General features: G+C 41.7%; 1 protein-coding gene and 1 pseudogene across 6 annotated transcripts in view; both read right to left on the bottom strand.

Moving 5' to 3' along the window:
- Window positions 1-13,895, bottom strand: part of LOC148886022 (protein turtle homolog B-like) — a 125,545-nt gene that overhangs the window by 90,081 nt on the left and 21,569 nt on the right. For 4 of the 6 annotated variants that reach the window (XM_089016364.1, XM_089016374.1, XM_089016365.1 and 1 more), the window contains exons 3-4: window positions 12,539-12,685; window positions 2,030-2,181 (exon numbers count right to left, since the gene is read on the bottom strand). In XM_089016364.1, coding sequence (XP_088872490.1) covers window positions 2,030-2,181; window positions 12,539-12,685 — 299 coding nt within the window. The remainder of the gene's footprint in view (window positions 1-2,029; window positions 2,182-12,538; window positions 12,686-13,895) is intronic. The other 2 variants (XM_089016366.1, XM_089016368.1) reach the window with 1 other exon arrangement.
- Window positions 919-1,880, bottom strand: LOC148886023 (uncharacterized; annotated as a pseudogene).

Here is a 13,895-nt window from a genome sequence, read left to right as displayed (position 1 = left end):
TCTTTCGCTAAGATTTTAACCTCATTGTCGTCAAATGAGTGGTTGCTAGCTTTTAGGTGCAAATGTACTGCCGATTGAGGCCCACTAGTATTATCCCTGCGATGTTGATAAAGTCTTTTTTTTTTAGAATTTGTTGAGTCTCCCCAATGTACTGCTCTTTACAATTTTCATTCTTACAATGTATGGAATAAACTACATTACTTTGTTTTTCATTTGGTAGCCTATCTTTTGGATGCACTAATTTTTGCCTTAACGTGTTTATCGGTTTGAAATAAGTAGGAATTTTATGTATGTAATAGGCCAATCGTTAGTCAGGAATGTAGGAACAATCAGTGGGGCCACAGGGGGGGGTCCCGCGCCCCCCCCAACCTGAGAGTAGGGACCTATCATAGCTGTGTCCGGCGCCACCAGGTCTGGACATTAGGGATATATAAATGGGGCCGATACGACCAGTCAGACTTTAGTTCGCTGACGAAGCCTCTTGGATAGGAGGCGAAACGTCCGAAACCTTCACTTTTGTACAGATGACGGCTGAAGAAACCTTCTCATCGATACCTCACTTTACGTACAGAAATTACATGTATTGTCTGTTGTCAATTGTATGTCTTTTTTAGCCACGTTATAAGTGCCTTGCATGTCTTGCACGCTGGGTCCGAGAGGACATTAATTTCATCTGTGCTGTATGTCATGCATATTAGCATATTTGACAATAAAGCTGACTTTGACTTTATGTAATCAATCCAGGCTGGGACACACAATCACAGGTTGGTATGTCGAGACCTGCAGTCTTGTACTGCTGACTGTTTTGCCAACCAGTAGTTGATGTTTGGCTCCTCTGGTATCTTGACCAATGCCCTTTTTTGCTTCGCTCATGCATTGGTCCATGTGTCCACTTACCTTAGCCGCAATGATGCCTGACATGAGCATGTTGTGGAGACACAGGTTATTGGTTGATAGTTGGATGGGACTGCACTCTTTTAGGGATCCTTCATGATCAGGATTGTTTGTTGTTCAGTTAGCCATCCTGGGTGAGTCCCGTACCTCAACAACTGGTTCATTTTTGCTGATAAGTGCTCATAAAGTGCTGTAAGTTGATTTAGCCAGGAGGTGTGGACCAGTTTTTCTTGCCATTGTTATGGTCACTGGGTTCAGGAAGGTCGCTGTGCTCCTCTTTTCGAGTCACAAGCAATTGTGCACTGCTGTCATGTGCGAACTCCTCCCATATGCCTTTCCAGTACATTTCAGTTTCCAGTCTTGGAGGGTCTGCTCTGCTTTCGCACCCTGCCACTGAGCGTACACTTTCACAGGTTGTGTTGCGAACAGCGTGTTTATTCGTCTGACCTCATTATCGTTTGTGCAACCTTTTAGGCGACTGGACAAGGCTTGCAGCTTTTGTTTGGTAGTTTTGAGTGCTTCAGGTATGGGCATCTGGATGTACCTCTTGGGCATCTGGCTTTTCATCACACTTCTCTGGGCCTCCATGAATTGATTCCCATCTTTCTGATCTTAGCCTCCAACAGTCTTTTTCAAGGTGGGTAACGGATCTCATGGCTGCCATGGTTGCTCTGGTAGCCAAGCATCTCTAGGATCAATGATGCTGAAGCGTATATCAGCTTTTTTGGGTCCATGATTGTTACGGTAGGGATCACCTTCAGTGTTCCATTCACAGTTTCCATGAGGCTTTCAGGTGGTATTTCACATAGCCGTTGTAATCGGTTTCTCGGTTGCACAGCCTTAACTGTGGCTATGATCATATCTCCCAGGTAAATTGCTGCCTCACTCAATTCATTGGGGCTGGCCTTCTAATATCAGCATTTGCATTCATTGGGGTGTGGCTGTCAATCTCTGAGGCCCTTCACCGTGGAAACTCCATTGTTCATTATAGCAATTGCCGTTTGTAGATGTCGGAACACTGAGCTACCAATTGTTTTGTGGCAAACAGTTCGCGTGGTATTGAGCAAAACGCTACGCAAAGTGCAATGACTTTTGGGATTACTTCCACTCGAGTGGGTAAATTCAATATTTATACCTTATACTTGGCATTGGTGACCATAAGGTTACCGTCCCGCAACCAGCTAACTGAGGGTTTGGGGTTGCCGAAGGCAATGCAGGTCATAATGATGCTTCCTCCCTCCTTGGCCTCAACATACTGAGGTGGTGTATCTGTGAATGAGGGAGGGGCTTGGGAGTTGGGAGGATAAAAGAGAAGAGAATGTAAAAATATTTTTTTAAACGTTCTGAAAATCCTGAATATTAAATGCACCATTGTCATTGCCTAAGTGTGCTCTGTAAATTGAGGACAGTATAAAGAATTAGGATTTCCGTGCACATGAGTTCAAACAGTGGATCTTAAAACTGATTGCCAACATTAACAGCAAATGTTAAAATGCTTGCAGAAAATCCAAGTTCATCAAACAAAACCCTAATTCTTCCAGTGATCTTTTTTTCTACACGTTTCAGCATTAAGGTTCCAATGAGGCTTACTTGAAAGTTAAGTTGCTGTAGGGCACCTACAGAAAAAAAACATTCACATCTATGGAAAAATTGGAGTCCAGAGTGAGAATGGGCCTTGTAACTGTTTTGCTTTCTCTCACCGTTGACAGTTCAACCGTGTCCCACTCCCTTCAGGTCAAGAGCCTGGGTGTCATCCTCGATAGCTCACTATCTTTTCAGTCCCATATAAATAACATAACTCGGTCTGCTTATTTCCACCTCCGTAATAATTACCGTCTCCGTCCCTCGCTGATCCCTCACTCCGCTGCTATCCTCGTCACCTTCCGCATCGATTATTGTTACTCACTTCTCTTCGGTGTCAATCAGAAATTTCTCCATAAACTCCAACTCGTCCAAAATTCTCCAGCCCGGATCATCACTAGAACCCCCTCCCCTCCTTTCACCACATCACCCCTGTCCTCCAGCAACTCCACTGGCTCCCTGTTAAACATCAAATCGAATTCAAAATACTTCTGTTTACATTCAAATCCATCCATAACCTTCCCCCTCCCTATCTTTCTGACATGCTTCAAATCTCCATTCCCCCTCGGTCCCTCAGATCCTCATCCTCCCTTCACCTCTATGTGCCCTCTGCCAGTCTCACCACGATGGGATGCAGAGCTTTCAGCCGCTCTGCCCCAAACTCTGGAATTCACTTCCACCCAACATCCGTAATATTGACTCCCTCCCTATTTTCAAGTCCGACCTCAAAACCCATCTGTTTAAAATTGCTTTCAATGTCTAGTTCAATCTGCTATTTTATTATTTATCATTTTACTTGTGGTTTTATTGTTATGTGCTTTGTTTTATTGTTTTTATTATAAAGTGTCCTTGGGTGTTTTGAAAGGCGCTTGAAATTAAATGTATGATTATTATTATTATTTGTGGGTTTAGCCCTGTTTTAAAAAAACATATTTGAATAACTGGTAAATACCGTTTTTTTTTCTTTTAACTCTTTGAACCCTAGCCGGCATGTTGCATTTCTTCCCCCACAGCCGACAGAGCCTGCAGCCTAGCTTTGTAGTGTGCTCCCTGAGTGGCTTCAGCAGGAAATTCATAACTAACATGTGTGTTCAAATAAACTGTTATAACTTATTTATTTGTTGTTCAATCTTTCTGAAACTTTCAGTACACTTTCATAACATATAATAGAATAAGATAATAGAATAAGATAAAGTTTTTTTTGTGAACTTGATTGAAGTTTTAGATAATTATTGCAATGTTAATGAAGATTTTTTTTCCAAAACCTGCAAATTACAACAAAATGCATTCACAAAAAGCCATATATGCATGAAATAAACATAGAATGCATTTAAAATAATTCAGGATGTTTTTATTTGTAGTATGGTTTAAAACATGGAATGCATAGGTTCACCTTGCATTGCTCACAACCTGTTCTTGGCTCGCGACAAATTTTCTTCTTGGCACACTCTTAACATGTTCTCTTTTTATCCAATTCTACTGGCCAATGAAGGAGGGCAGCAGTGTCATTCTCCTTCATGCATTCTCCTTTTCTTTTCCTTCTGTAATTGCCAAAAAACTGATGAGCTAAGTTTGTCCTGAATTCTAACTGAGTCCTTTTTCGGAGGCGACCTTTTCTGGTTTTCACTTGATGGTTTGGAGAAAGTTTCATCAGTATAAATCCATTGCAAATACAAATATCCACTAGAAACCAGAACAGGTATTTCCACCATTTGAGTGATTTCCTGGAGATAGCGTATGAAGCACGTGGTTGATCAGCCCGAAAGTATTTGAATGGTGATAGAAGTTCATCAATGCAACAGTCACGACTGTGTCTGATGCCAAAATGTCTTCACCAACATGCTCGCTCATCTATTTCATTCTCATCAGGATCTGGAAAGATATACAGTACATGGGTATTTTAGAAAAAAAAAACATATGGACCTCCGTTTCAATAATCATATTGAGAATGCAAAGTGGAAAACGCACCATTCACTTACAATTATTCGCATCGGGTACCAAGTCAGGATCAACAATATCATCATGAAAATAGCGTTAGCGTTAGAATGTTCACAATTCGGGACACTCCTTATTTTTTATATTTCTCGGTAAATAAACAAGTTAGCGTTAGTTTATGCATTTCAGTATCAAGTATCTGCCAATTATTAGAAATCTGCCTTAATACTACGTATTTTCAATTTAGGGAAAAATTTTATAAACAAATTCATGGTTGTGCTATGGGCTCACCAGTTTCACCCATAGTGGCTAATTTTTACATGGAAGAGATGGAGAAACAGGCCCTCACATCCTTCCCGGGGACAAAACCTAGACACTAGTTTAGATATGTGGACGACACTTTTGTCATAATTAAGAAACAAGAAATTCAATCCTTCACAGATCACCTCAACTCTGTAGACTTCAACATTAAATTTACTCGTGAGGACATTAAAGAGAACCAACTAGCCTTCTTGGATTGTAAAGTAATTATAAAAGAGGACAGAGTGCTAAAAACAGAAGTCTTTAGGAAGGCTACGCACACTGACCAATACTTACTTTTTGACTCTAACCACCCTTTACAACACAAACTAGGAGTTATCAGAACCCTCCAGCATAGGGCTAAACTAACTAAACCAACTAGCACTGAAGGTAGAGAAAAGGAGTCAAAACATATCAGGAGAGCACTCACTAACTGTGGGTACCCTCAGTGGTCATTCAACAAATGTCAGAAAGAAAGAATAGCGAACGAAACCAATAATTCTCAACATTCTAAAAGGAGAGGAGTAGCAGTACCGTACATTGCAGGAGTTTCTGAAAAATTACAAAGAGTCCTTTGGCAACATAAAATTCCTCCTTATTTCAAACCGATAAACACGTTAAGGCAAAAATTAGTGCATCCAAAAGATAGGCTACCAAATGAAAAACAAAGTAATGTAGTTTATTCCATACATTGTAAGAATGAAAATTGTAAAGAGCAGTACATTGGGGAGACTCAACAAATTCTCAAAAAAAGACTTTATCAACATCGCAGGGATAATACTAGTGGACCTCAATCGGCAGTACATTTGCACCTAAAAGCTAGCAACCACTCATTTGACGACAATGAGGTTGAAATCTTAGCGAAAGAACATAGATGGTTTGAAAGGGGGGTAAAAGGAGCGATTCTTATAAAACAACAAAATCCTTCATTAAACCGGTCTGGTGGGGTGAGGTTCAATTTGGATCGTTCATACAATAGCCTGCTTAGGCAAAACAGGTTAGGCAACTTTCGCAATGCTGATGAGGGTCGTTATGCTGATGAGGTGATACCGGGGGTAGTGGGGGTAATAGGCCAGTCGTTAGTCAGGAATGTAGGAACAATCAGTGGGGCCACAGGGAGGGGTCCCCTGCCCCCCCAACCTGAGAGTAGGGACCTATCATAGCCACCATGTCTGGACATTAGGGATATATAAATGGGGCCGATACGACCAGTCAGACTTTAGTTCGCTGACGAAGCCTCTTGGATAGGAGGTGAAACGTCCGAAACCTTCACTTTTGTACAGATGACAGCTGAAGAAACCTTCTCATCGATGGACCACTCCTGTACGACTGAGAGCTTACACAGACGTATTTCAGTATCAAGGTAAACCTCTTCTGAATAGCTAATAAGATAGTACAACATATACGTGGTATTTCATCCATGATGAAAAATAGAAGGCGCTTTGAAGATGGAGTAGAGCAAGTTGTGTAGCGCATGAAGGAGATGATGTTGTTGCGTCACACGCGTGTATGATTTTGAAGTGCGCCTTTCAACACTTTCATGTCTTTCAATTCCTTGATCTCCTTGATGTGCGTATCACCCTGACGCATAGCACACGCTTGCAAATTGTATAAAAGGAGCTGTCGCGGGACAGAGAGATCGGGCGAACCACGGGGCAGAATCATCTCAGACTCACGCCGGGCGTCGGACGGACATCACGGCACGACTTGCTCAACTCCACGCCACGATCAAGGTCTGCCTGGGAGATCTGACAACGAACCTACTTACAAATAAAGAGAACCATCAAACTCTTTAATGTCACTGACGCTCTAAAGGCAAAGCTGCATATAACCTGTTTTAAAGGGACTTGTAACTTGTGCCGCATCAGTTTCAATCGGCACTTGAACTGCTACCTTTCATTTTCTCAACTTAGAAGCACAATCGTCCGTAAAGGGTTAATATCTATTCACGGCCCGCCTGTAGTCAGCATCCGGCATTATTTGTTATCGCTTCAGCCCGACTGGAGGCGTGACTCGGGATACGCGGAAGTAAAAACACAACGACTGTAGTCGTTTGCCGGGAGGAATGAGTTAAGGATCGCACATCATGCTACAATTGCCATGATGAAGATGAGAGATGAAGATGAAAACATGACAATTGGCAGTGGAAGACCATCAGAACATTATATCTTTGAACTTAATAATGAAAGACTAGCTACTTTTTATTTCTTCAGACTCAGCTGAGAGCAGAGAGGGGAGGATTGAGCAGTTACGCACAGTTAATTGACAATGAGGAAAAGGACGAGAGACAGAGGAAGGAAATATTTGAGATTTCGTCACTGCTAACTCCAGCAGTGACTATAAAAATAAATAAATAATGTCAATGTAAATCAATAATGACTTCAATGACACGCATAAAGGCAAACATAATACGGCAAACAGAAGAGAGGAAATCACGAAATTAATTGTATGGGGGGTGAACACACCCCACAGATACCTCCAAGACAGTCCAGTCTCCTCTAAAAGGAAGTACAACAGATTACGAACGCAATGCATTCACCTGTACATAATCAACTTTATTCATGCGTAGCAAGTGAGTCTACCTCTGTAGCGAAGCAAGCGGATCTCTCCTTGTTGCGTTCACATGGCCCGTTTCACATTGGTGCTGCTGCGCAAACGAGCATTTACTCGTGAGTCCATTTTTAAGACACCTCCCTGAGCTGCGATAATTTGGCTCCATTTTAAGCTGTTTTCAGGTGCCACACCAAAATAAAAACACCCGTTATTCCATGTACGGCACTTTGTATGCAGCGTTGGCTGTTTGAAAGTTCTCTATAAATACAGTTGAGTTGAGTTGAGAGTTGATTCATTTCAGATCTTAACCGTAAATCTTTCCTTTAACAATAAAAGAAGACTTCTAGAAGGTGCCATGCTTGTCAAAGTGTACATTATGTGGGGTGGCCTGTATTTTTACATGACCAAACTGAAAACGTCTGTTATTTTGATCTGAACTACATTTTGTGGAGGGATGAGCATCAAATAGTATGCCGTCCTCTTTTCAAAACAAATGTAACATAAAAACACTGTGTTGGATGACACCCAAAGCCACCGAGGACAATCCCCATTTAGATATACAAATTACAATATCACTGTCACAGGTTCAATCCAGAATATAGAGATCAATAGGAGATAAATAATATTTCAAATATATATTTTAAAATCCTAATTTTAATCACTTTATTACTGAATCGTATCTGCTTACGTGTGTAATCCTGTAGTCAATTCGGAAGTCAATTGCAAACCAGGATTTTTTTATGATTATTTTTTTACTGCTTTGTGTGCTTCTCAGGAGACATAACTGACTCGAGGACATAAATCCTGCAACAAACTTCAGGAACTTTATTGCTGACCCAATCCTCAATGCATCTAGTTCAGTCTTTTTTCCTCGCTCACATAACCTACATACCTATAAGACCTTTTTTGCCTTACCATAAAATCTCATGTTGATTGATGGTCTCAAACTGGCTGACCGTCAGCATGATATATTGCAGCATGCTAAGTGACATCTCAGTTTAATGTTAGTGTGTAGTATAAATTTAACTTTGGTGTCATCTATAGACTAATAAAGGCAAATCCAATCCAATCCAATCCAATATGACATCAGCCGTATTGTTGTCCTGGAGGCTTTGTGTGAATGTGTGTATCTGTGTGTGTGTGTGTGTGTGTGTGTGTGTGTGTGTGTGTGTGTGTGTGTGTGTGTGTGTGTGTGTGTGTGTGCGTGTGTGCGTGCGTGTGCCACGTAGAGCCTACCAACTGGTGTAGCTCATGACAGCTTTCGGTAAAATCTAATTTTGAATTGGATTGGATTTGGATTGGATATGCCTTTATTAGTCTCACAGTGGAGAAATTTACATTTCACAGCAGCAAAGTGATGAAAGGAATGAAAGTAGAAAAACGAAATACATGAGCTGCTGGAAAGGCAGCCACTCTCGCGGCGCCGTCTTGAAGTCAAAATAACAAAAAAAAAACTAAATAACAAATAATATGACAGCATAGAGACACTATGACAAAACAAAGACACAGAGAGACATTCATTCTTCAGGACTTGCTGTACCCTCTTTTTGATGACATGAAGCAGTTCTAGATGAAAGAGGAGGGATCAAAGCGTCTTTCCACCAGTGGATCAGGGACATCATGGTGGAATGTGCACGTCAACTACAAGCTAAATGTTGAAAGCAAACACGCAGCTGTAGCATCCATTGATGAAAAGAGATTGTCTCACATCTCCTGTTCCACATAAATCTGCTTCAATTCCAAGCCGCAACAGCTCCACATACGCATCGGCGCTTTGCGCTGACGCTCCTTTCTTCTTATCGCGGGTTCCTCAAGCCATGCATCCATCCAGCCGCAGACTGTTCAACAGCACTGACCTTTCGCTAAACAAAGCGGGGCTGTTTGACAACAATTGACGGAAAGATCCTGCATGTCTTCAATGCAGAGAGAAAGTTCAGTCGCTTAAGTAATTACAAGTCATTAATAGGTCTGAATCTTCTTTTCCTTTGGGCTTTTCCCTTCAAGGGGTCGCCACAGCGAAATCAGTGTCCGCCATCTTTAGAGGTTTGATCCGCATTGTTGTTTTGGCCAAGCTTTTACGTCGGATGCCCTTCCTGACACAACCCTCTGTATTTATCCGGGCTTGGGACCGGCATAAGAAGACTTATGTCCCCTTGTGGATACAGAACAAATTTAAGATTTTATTTGGTCGGTGGAACAAGAAAACAGTGGCGGTTTAAGATTTATTTGGCTTTGGAACCTATTTTCGAACATTATGTCATCTTATTTTTCTTTTTTGTTGTTACATTTGACACAGTGTTTTACTCCGAAACTCCATTGTTTAGTACTTATTTTCGTTGTAAATTTGGTGCTGTTATACACATTTTTACATCCAAAATTAAGACGAATGTGACATTTGCCCACATGTTTGTTCGGGATAGTTTCGATTGCTCCAATACAATAATACGCCCATATATTTTGAACTATCTTCACAGGTTAATTATCCATTAAGATTGCAAAACACTCCCTTAATTTAAGACATAATGTGACGAGTGGATTTGCATTAGCCAGTATATCCCATCCCAGTCTAGAGCGTCTCTGTGGTTTCAGTCATGTGGTCCAAAAATCTAAATTCATCAAAGCCACAAAACATTCATCAAAGCCACAACACAAGGTTTCATATATAGCATCGCCCAACAAGTCCCCAATTCATTTAACATCTTGAGGATGTCTAACACTTATTATTTTGATACCTGTGAACGACGAGGAAAAGACCACACGAGACAACCGTGTTAATCAGCTTCACAGAGATAATTAATTGAATTTGCAATATCATAGCAGGGAGGCCTGGTGGTCCAGTGATTCATGTCTCGACCTCACAGTGCTCGGGTTGTGGGTTCAATCCAAGCTCCGGCCGTCCTGCGTGGGTTTGATCATGGTCATGATAATTGAATCGGATGTCACTGCATGACGAAAGGAGCTGCTCGGATTATTTCTTCATCGACCAACCAAAGAGGGGGACCCAACTCTGACAAAGCACCCTCTTTGCAGCGCTTCATCTTATGAAATTGATTCTTGCATTGTTCTAACATTGTATAGGACCAGATTATGTGTTCAATGTTGCACACTCAGGATTTCTTATAGCCTAGGCATTATGGAAAGGGACCGACCACCTAAAAAAGTTTACCGCACTGATGCTGCCAGTGCATCAATAAATATTGAGCCCTGAAAGTAATCTGGACAATCAATTTAAACTAAATTACGCCATGGTGTTTGTTCTACATGGTTTTGTTCAACTCTTTGAACATGGAGCGATCTCCATGTAAAAAGCATCGAGCATGGAGAACCTATGTAAGAAAAATTGTGTGCTCAATGCAATGTTCAACTCCAGTAATAAGATGACTTTAAAGGACAACCGACACCAGTTTTTTGTTTCCTAACTGACATCAGAAAAACATTTAATAGCATCTAAAATACCCAAAACATGCAGGATGATCTTTTTAGTCAAATGCAAAACACCAATAAAAATGACTTAAATGGTCTAAAAACTACTTCAATTTGAACCCAGAAGTGGCCAGTTTCAGAAGGTCCCACCCCCTTGTTCGTGACGTCACGCCAAGACGTCTTGCCTTGCTCGAGAATCAAAACAATGGCTTCAGATTCGGAGAAGATGCTTTCTTGTTACTCATCCAGTTATGAATATGATTCAAATAGTTCTGAAGAGGAAAGCATACACATTTGCAATCGATTAAAGAAATTATTCTGTTTCATTTTGAGGCATCTGGACAGAAATGTAGCACCCAAAAAATGCAGGAGATGGTGACAAAGCTCCCTGGAAATGGGCAACCAACACCTCCGGACAAGTTGAATCCATAATTTGTAAAATCACTTCAAATGACTTCTACTGAGCGCATGTTTCTAAGATTCCACCGCATATAGCTATATTGTACATTTTAACACTCGCGCTGAATATTCATAAAGTCTTTTTTTCGAGTTGATGACCATGCCGGAAGTGACGTCACATTCTGAATGCCCCGACTGAGAAAGCGACACACAATGCATTTTGGGTACTTTTTTTCACTGAAAACACAGTGTTGATCGCGGAATCAGAAGGAAAACTACAGAAATAACGCGATGGTGAATCGTTGTGTGTCACAGCCAATTGCGGTAACATGCATAAAGAAGGTGTACGTTGACATGAATTCCAAGTGGACAAATCAGCCCATTTCATATCCTGGACGAAACGCAGCTTGTGCGCCATCTTGTGCAGTTTCTGGGCGCTACATTAGAGTCCAGATCTTCACCGGTTTCATCGCTTGCAGACGACTCGAATTGATACGGAAGGACTTCTTTAATCGATTGCAAACATTTATGCTTTCATCTTCAGAACTATTTGAATCATATTCCTAACTGTATGAGTAACAAGAAAGCATTTTCTCAGAATCTGATCTCTCTGAAGCCATTGTTTTGATTCTGGAGCAAGGCAGTGTGTGACCCATAGTGATGTCACGAACAAGAGGGCGGGAGTTTTGAGCTCATTTGTGGCAGTTTTGGGACACTTTAAGTCATTTTTATTGGTGTTTTGCATTTGACTAAAAATATCAGCCTGTGTGTGTTTTGGGTATTTTAGATGCTATTATACGTTTTTCTGATGTCAGTTAGGAAACAAAAAAATGGTGTTGGTTGTCCTTTAAAATTTCCTTTGTGTTCTACATACTTGGACAATAAAGATGATTCTGATTCTGAATGCCTAACTCTTGGCTGGACGTTGGAGCATCTCATCGTCACCATGGCGGAGCGAGAAGAAGATTTTAACTATCCCCACCCCATCACCACCAATGGGATCATTAACTTTATTGGTTTCATTAAAGGTGGATAGGTAAATAAAACAACTTCAGGAAGCAAGCCACTTACAAGACGTACATTTTGGAATCAAGCACTCACATGCGATGAAACGTAGTGCCACTCCCATCGCAAAGTACAATTTGGGTTATGACATTTTGGATTTTAAAAAATGGAGATGACAAGAAAGGTGCAGCTTTACCATTACCAAAATCTATCCTGCTTCGAGATTTTTGCCAAAACATGGGGCCGACTCAATCATTTTGCCTTGGCACAGAGCATTTAGTAGTCTTTTTATATTAGTGTATATTATTGTACATTGTCTTTTCTTTGCCAGTCTCAAATCCATGATTAAAACACAACATGCATTCTTTTTTTTTTCATCCAAACGATTTAATTAGATAAAGGATTGAGTTCGCCACGTTTCTCAATCGATAGCACATATTTCTCTCACCATTGACAGTTAGATGCACCCAACTGCCATTGTAGAAAGTATCATACTGCTGCTCCAGCATCAGCACCTTGCACTCATACCAGCCTTGGTCATCTGAACGAACATTTTCTATCCGCAGGGAGGACTTGCCATATAGACTGGCCCGGCCTAGAGAGGGGGGGAAAGAAATGAGATCAGCGGGACAGGTGTGTCATGTCACGTGGAAAGTCAGGGAGAGAATTGTACCAACTAAAAAAAATAGAAGGATACAAGATGGCAAGTGAATATGAAGAAGCGACTCAAACGTCAAATAGCTCCGATATAAATAGTCGAGGATTCAAGTATGTGCACTGCGGGTGGATGTGCAGCATCAGTGTGTGTCACCTTTTTCTCAACAACAACGCAATGCAAACACAACTTCAAAGTGCAAAACTGACATGAGACATAAATACAAAGTGTCAGCCTCGGTGGGTTTGGGATGTTCTCATCATGAGCACGGCACAGTGTTGAAGATGCATTGTAGCAAGGGCAGGACTGAACATCCCCATCATGAGTGGCAAATAGCCAATAAATGGCAACTGACAGCACTCCGTGTTGCAAGATATTCTGAACCAGCAGATATCAATTCGAGCCAGACGAAGGCAGAGTTAGCGGAAATGGCATCGGCTCAAAGTCAGTTAGTAAGTAGATCACAGCAGATGGTCTTTGGGCAATAAGGGTTCAACAAAGGATTTCTGGGTATGTATGCCAGCTCTAAAACATCCGCATTATCAAAGCAAATCTAGCCCGCAATAATCCCCATTGCCCTCCTCTATCTTTTCGAATTAGTGAATATTTCCGACTAATTTTGGATAGCTTTCTAAATCTCCTGTGAAGAACACAGAGTAAATCAAGTGTATCGCATGGAAGACTGCTGATTGAAGATAGATATAGCTATTTGCCAGTTTTTGAAAGTATGGGAAGATGCCAGTCCGACCTGGAAGACCCAAACGTGTTGTGAGGGTTTGTTGGGAACGTCTGGCTGAATCCCCTGTCAGAAGGAGTTTCAACTCCCACCTCCGGCAGAACTTTACACATGTCCGGGGGGAGGTGGGGGCCATTGAGTCCGAATGGACCATGTTCCGTACCTCCCTTGCTGAGGCGGCAAATCGGAGTTGTGGCCGTAAGGTGGTTGGTGCCTGTCGTGGCGGCAACCCCCGTACTCGCTGGTGGACACCAGTAGCAAGGGATGCCGTAAAGCTGAAGAAGGAGTCCTATCGGGCCTATATGGCCTGTGAGACTCCTGAGCCAAGCGGAATGCAGCCTCGGTGGTCGCCGAGGCAAAAACACGGGCATGGGAAGAGTTCGGTGAGGCCATGGAAGCCGACTTCCGGACCGC

The sequence above is a fragment of the Hippocampus bargibanti genome, linkage group LG16 (genome assembly GCF_051943395.1).
Source record: "Hippocampus bargibanti isolate YZ-2025 linkage group LG16, ASM5194339v1, whole genome shotgun sequence".
Lineage (NCBI taxonomy): Eukaryota > Metazoa > Chordata > Actinopteri > Syngnathiformes > Syngnathidae > Hippocampus > Hippocampus bargibanti.
This window is presented reverse-complemented; position numbering and strand designations above follow the sequence as displayed.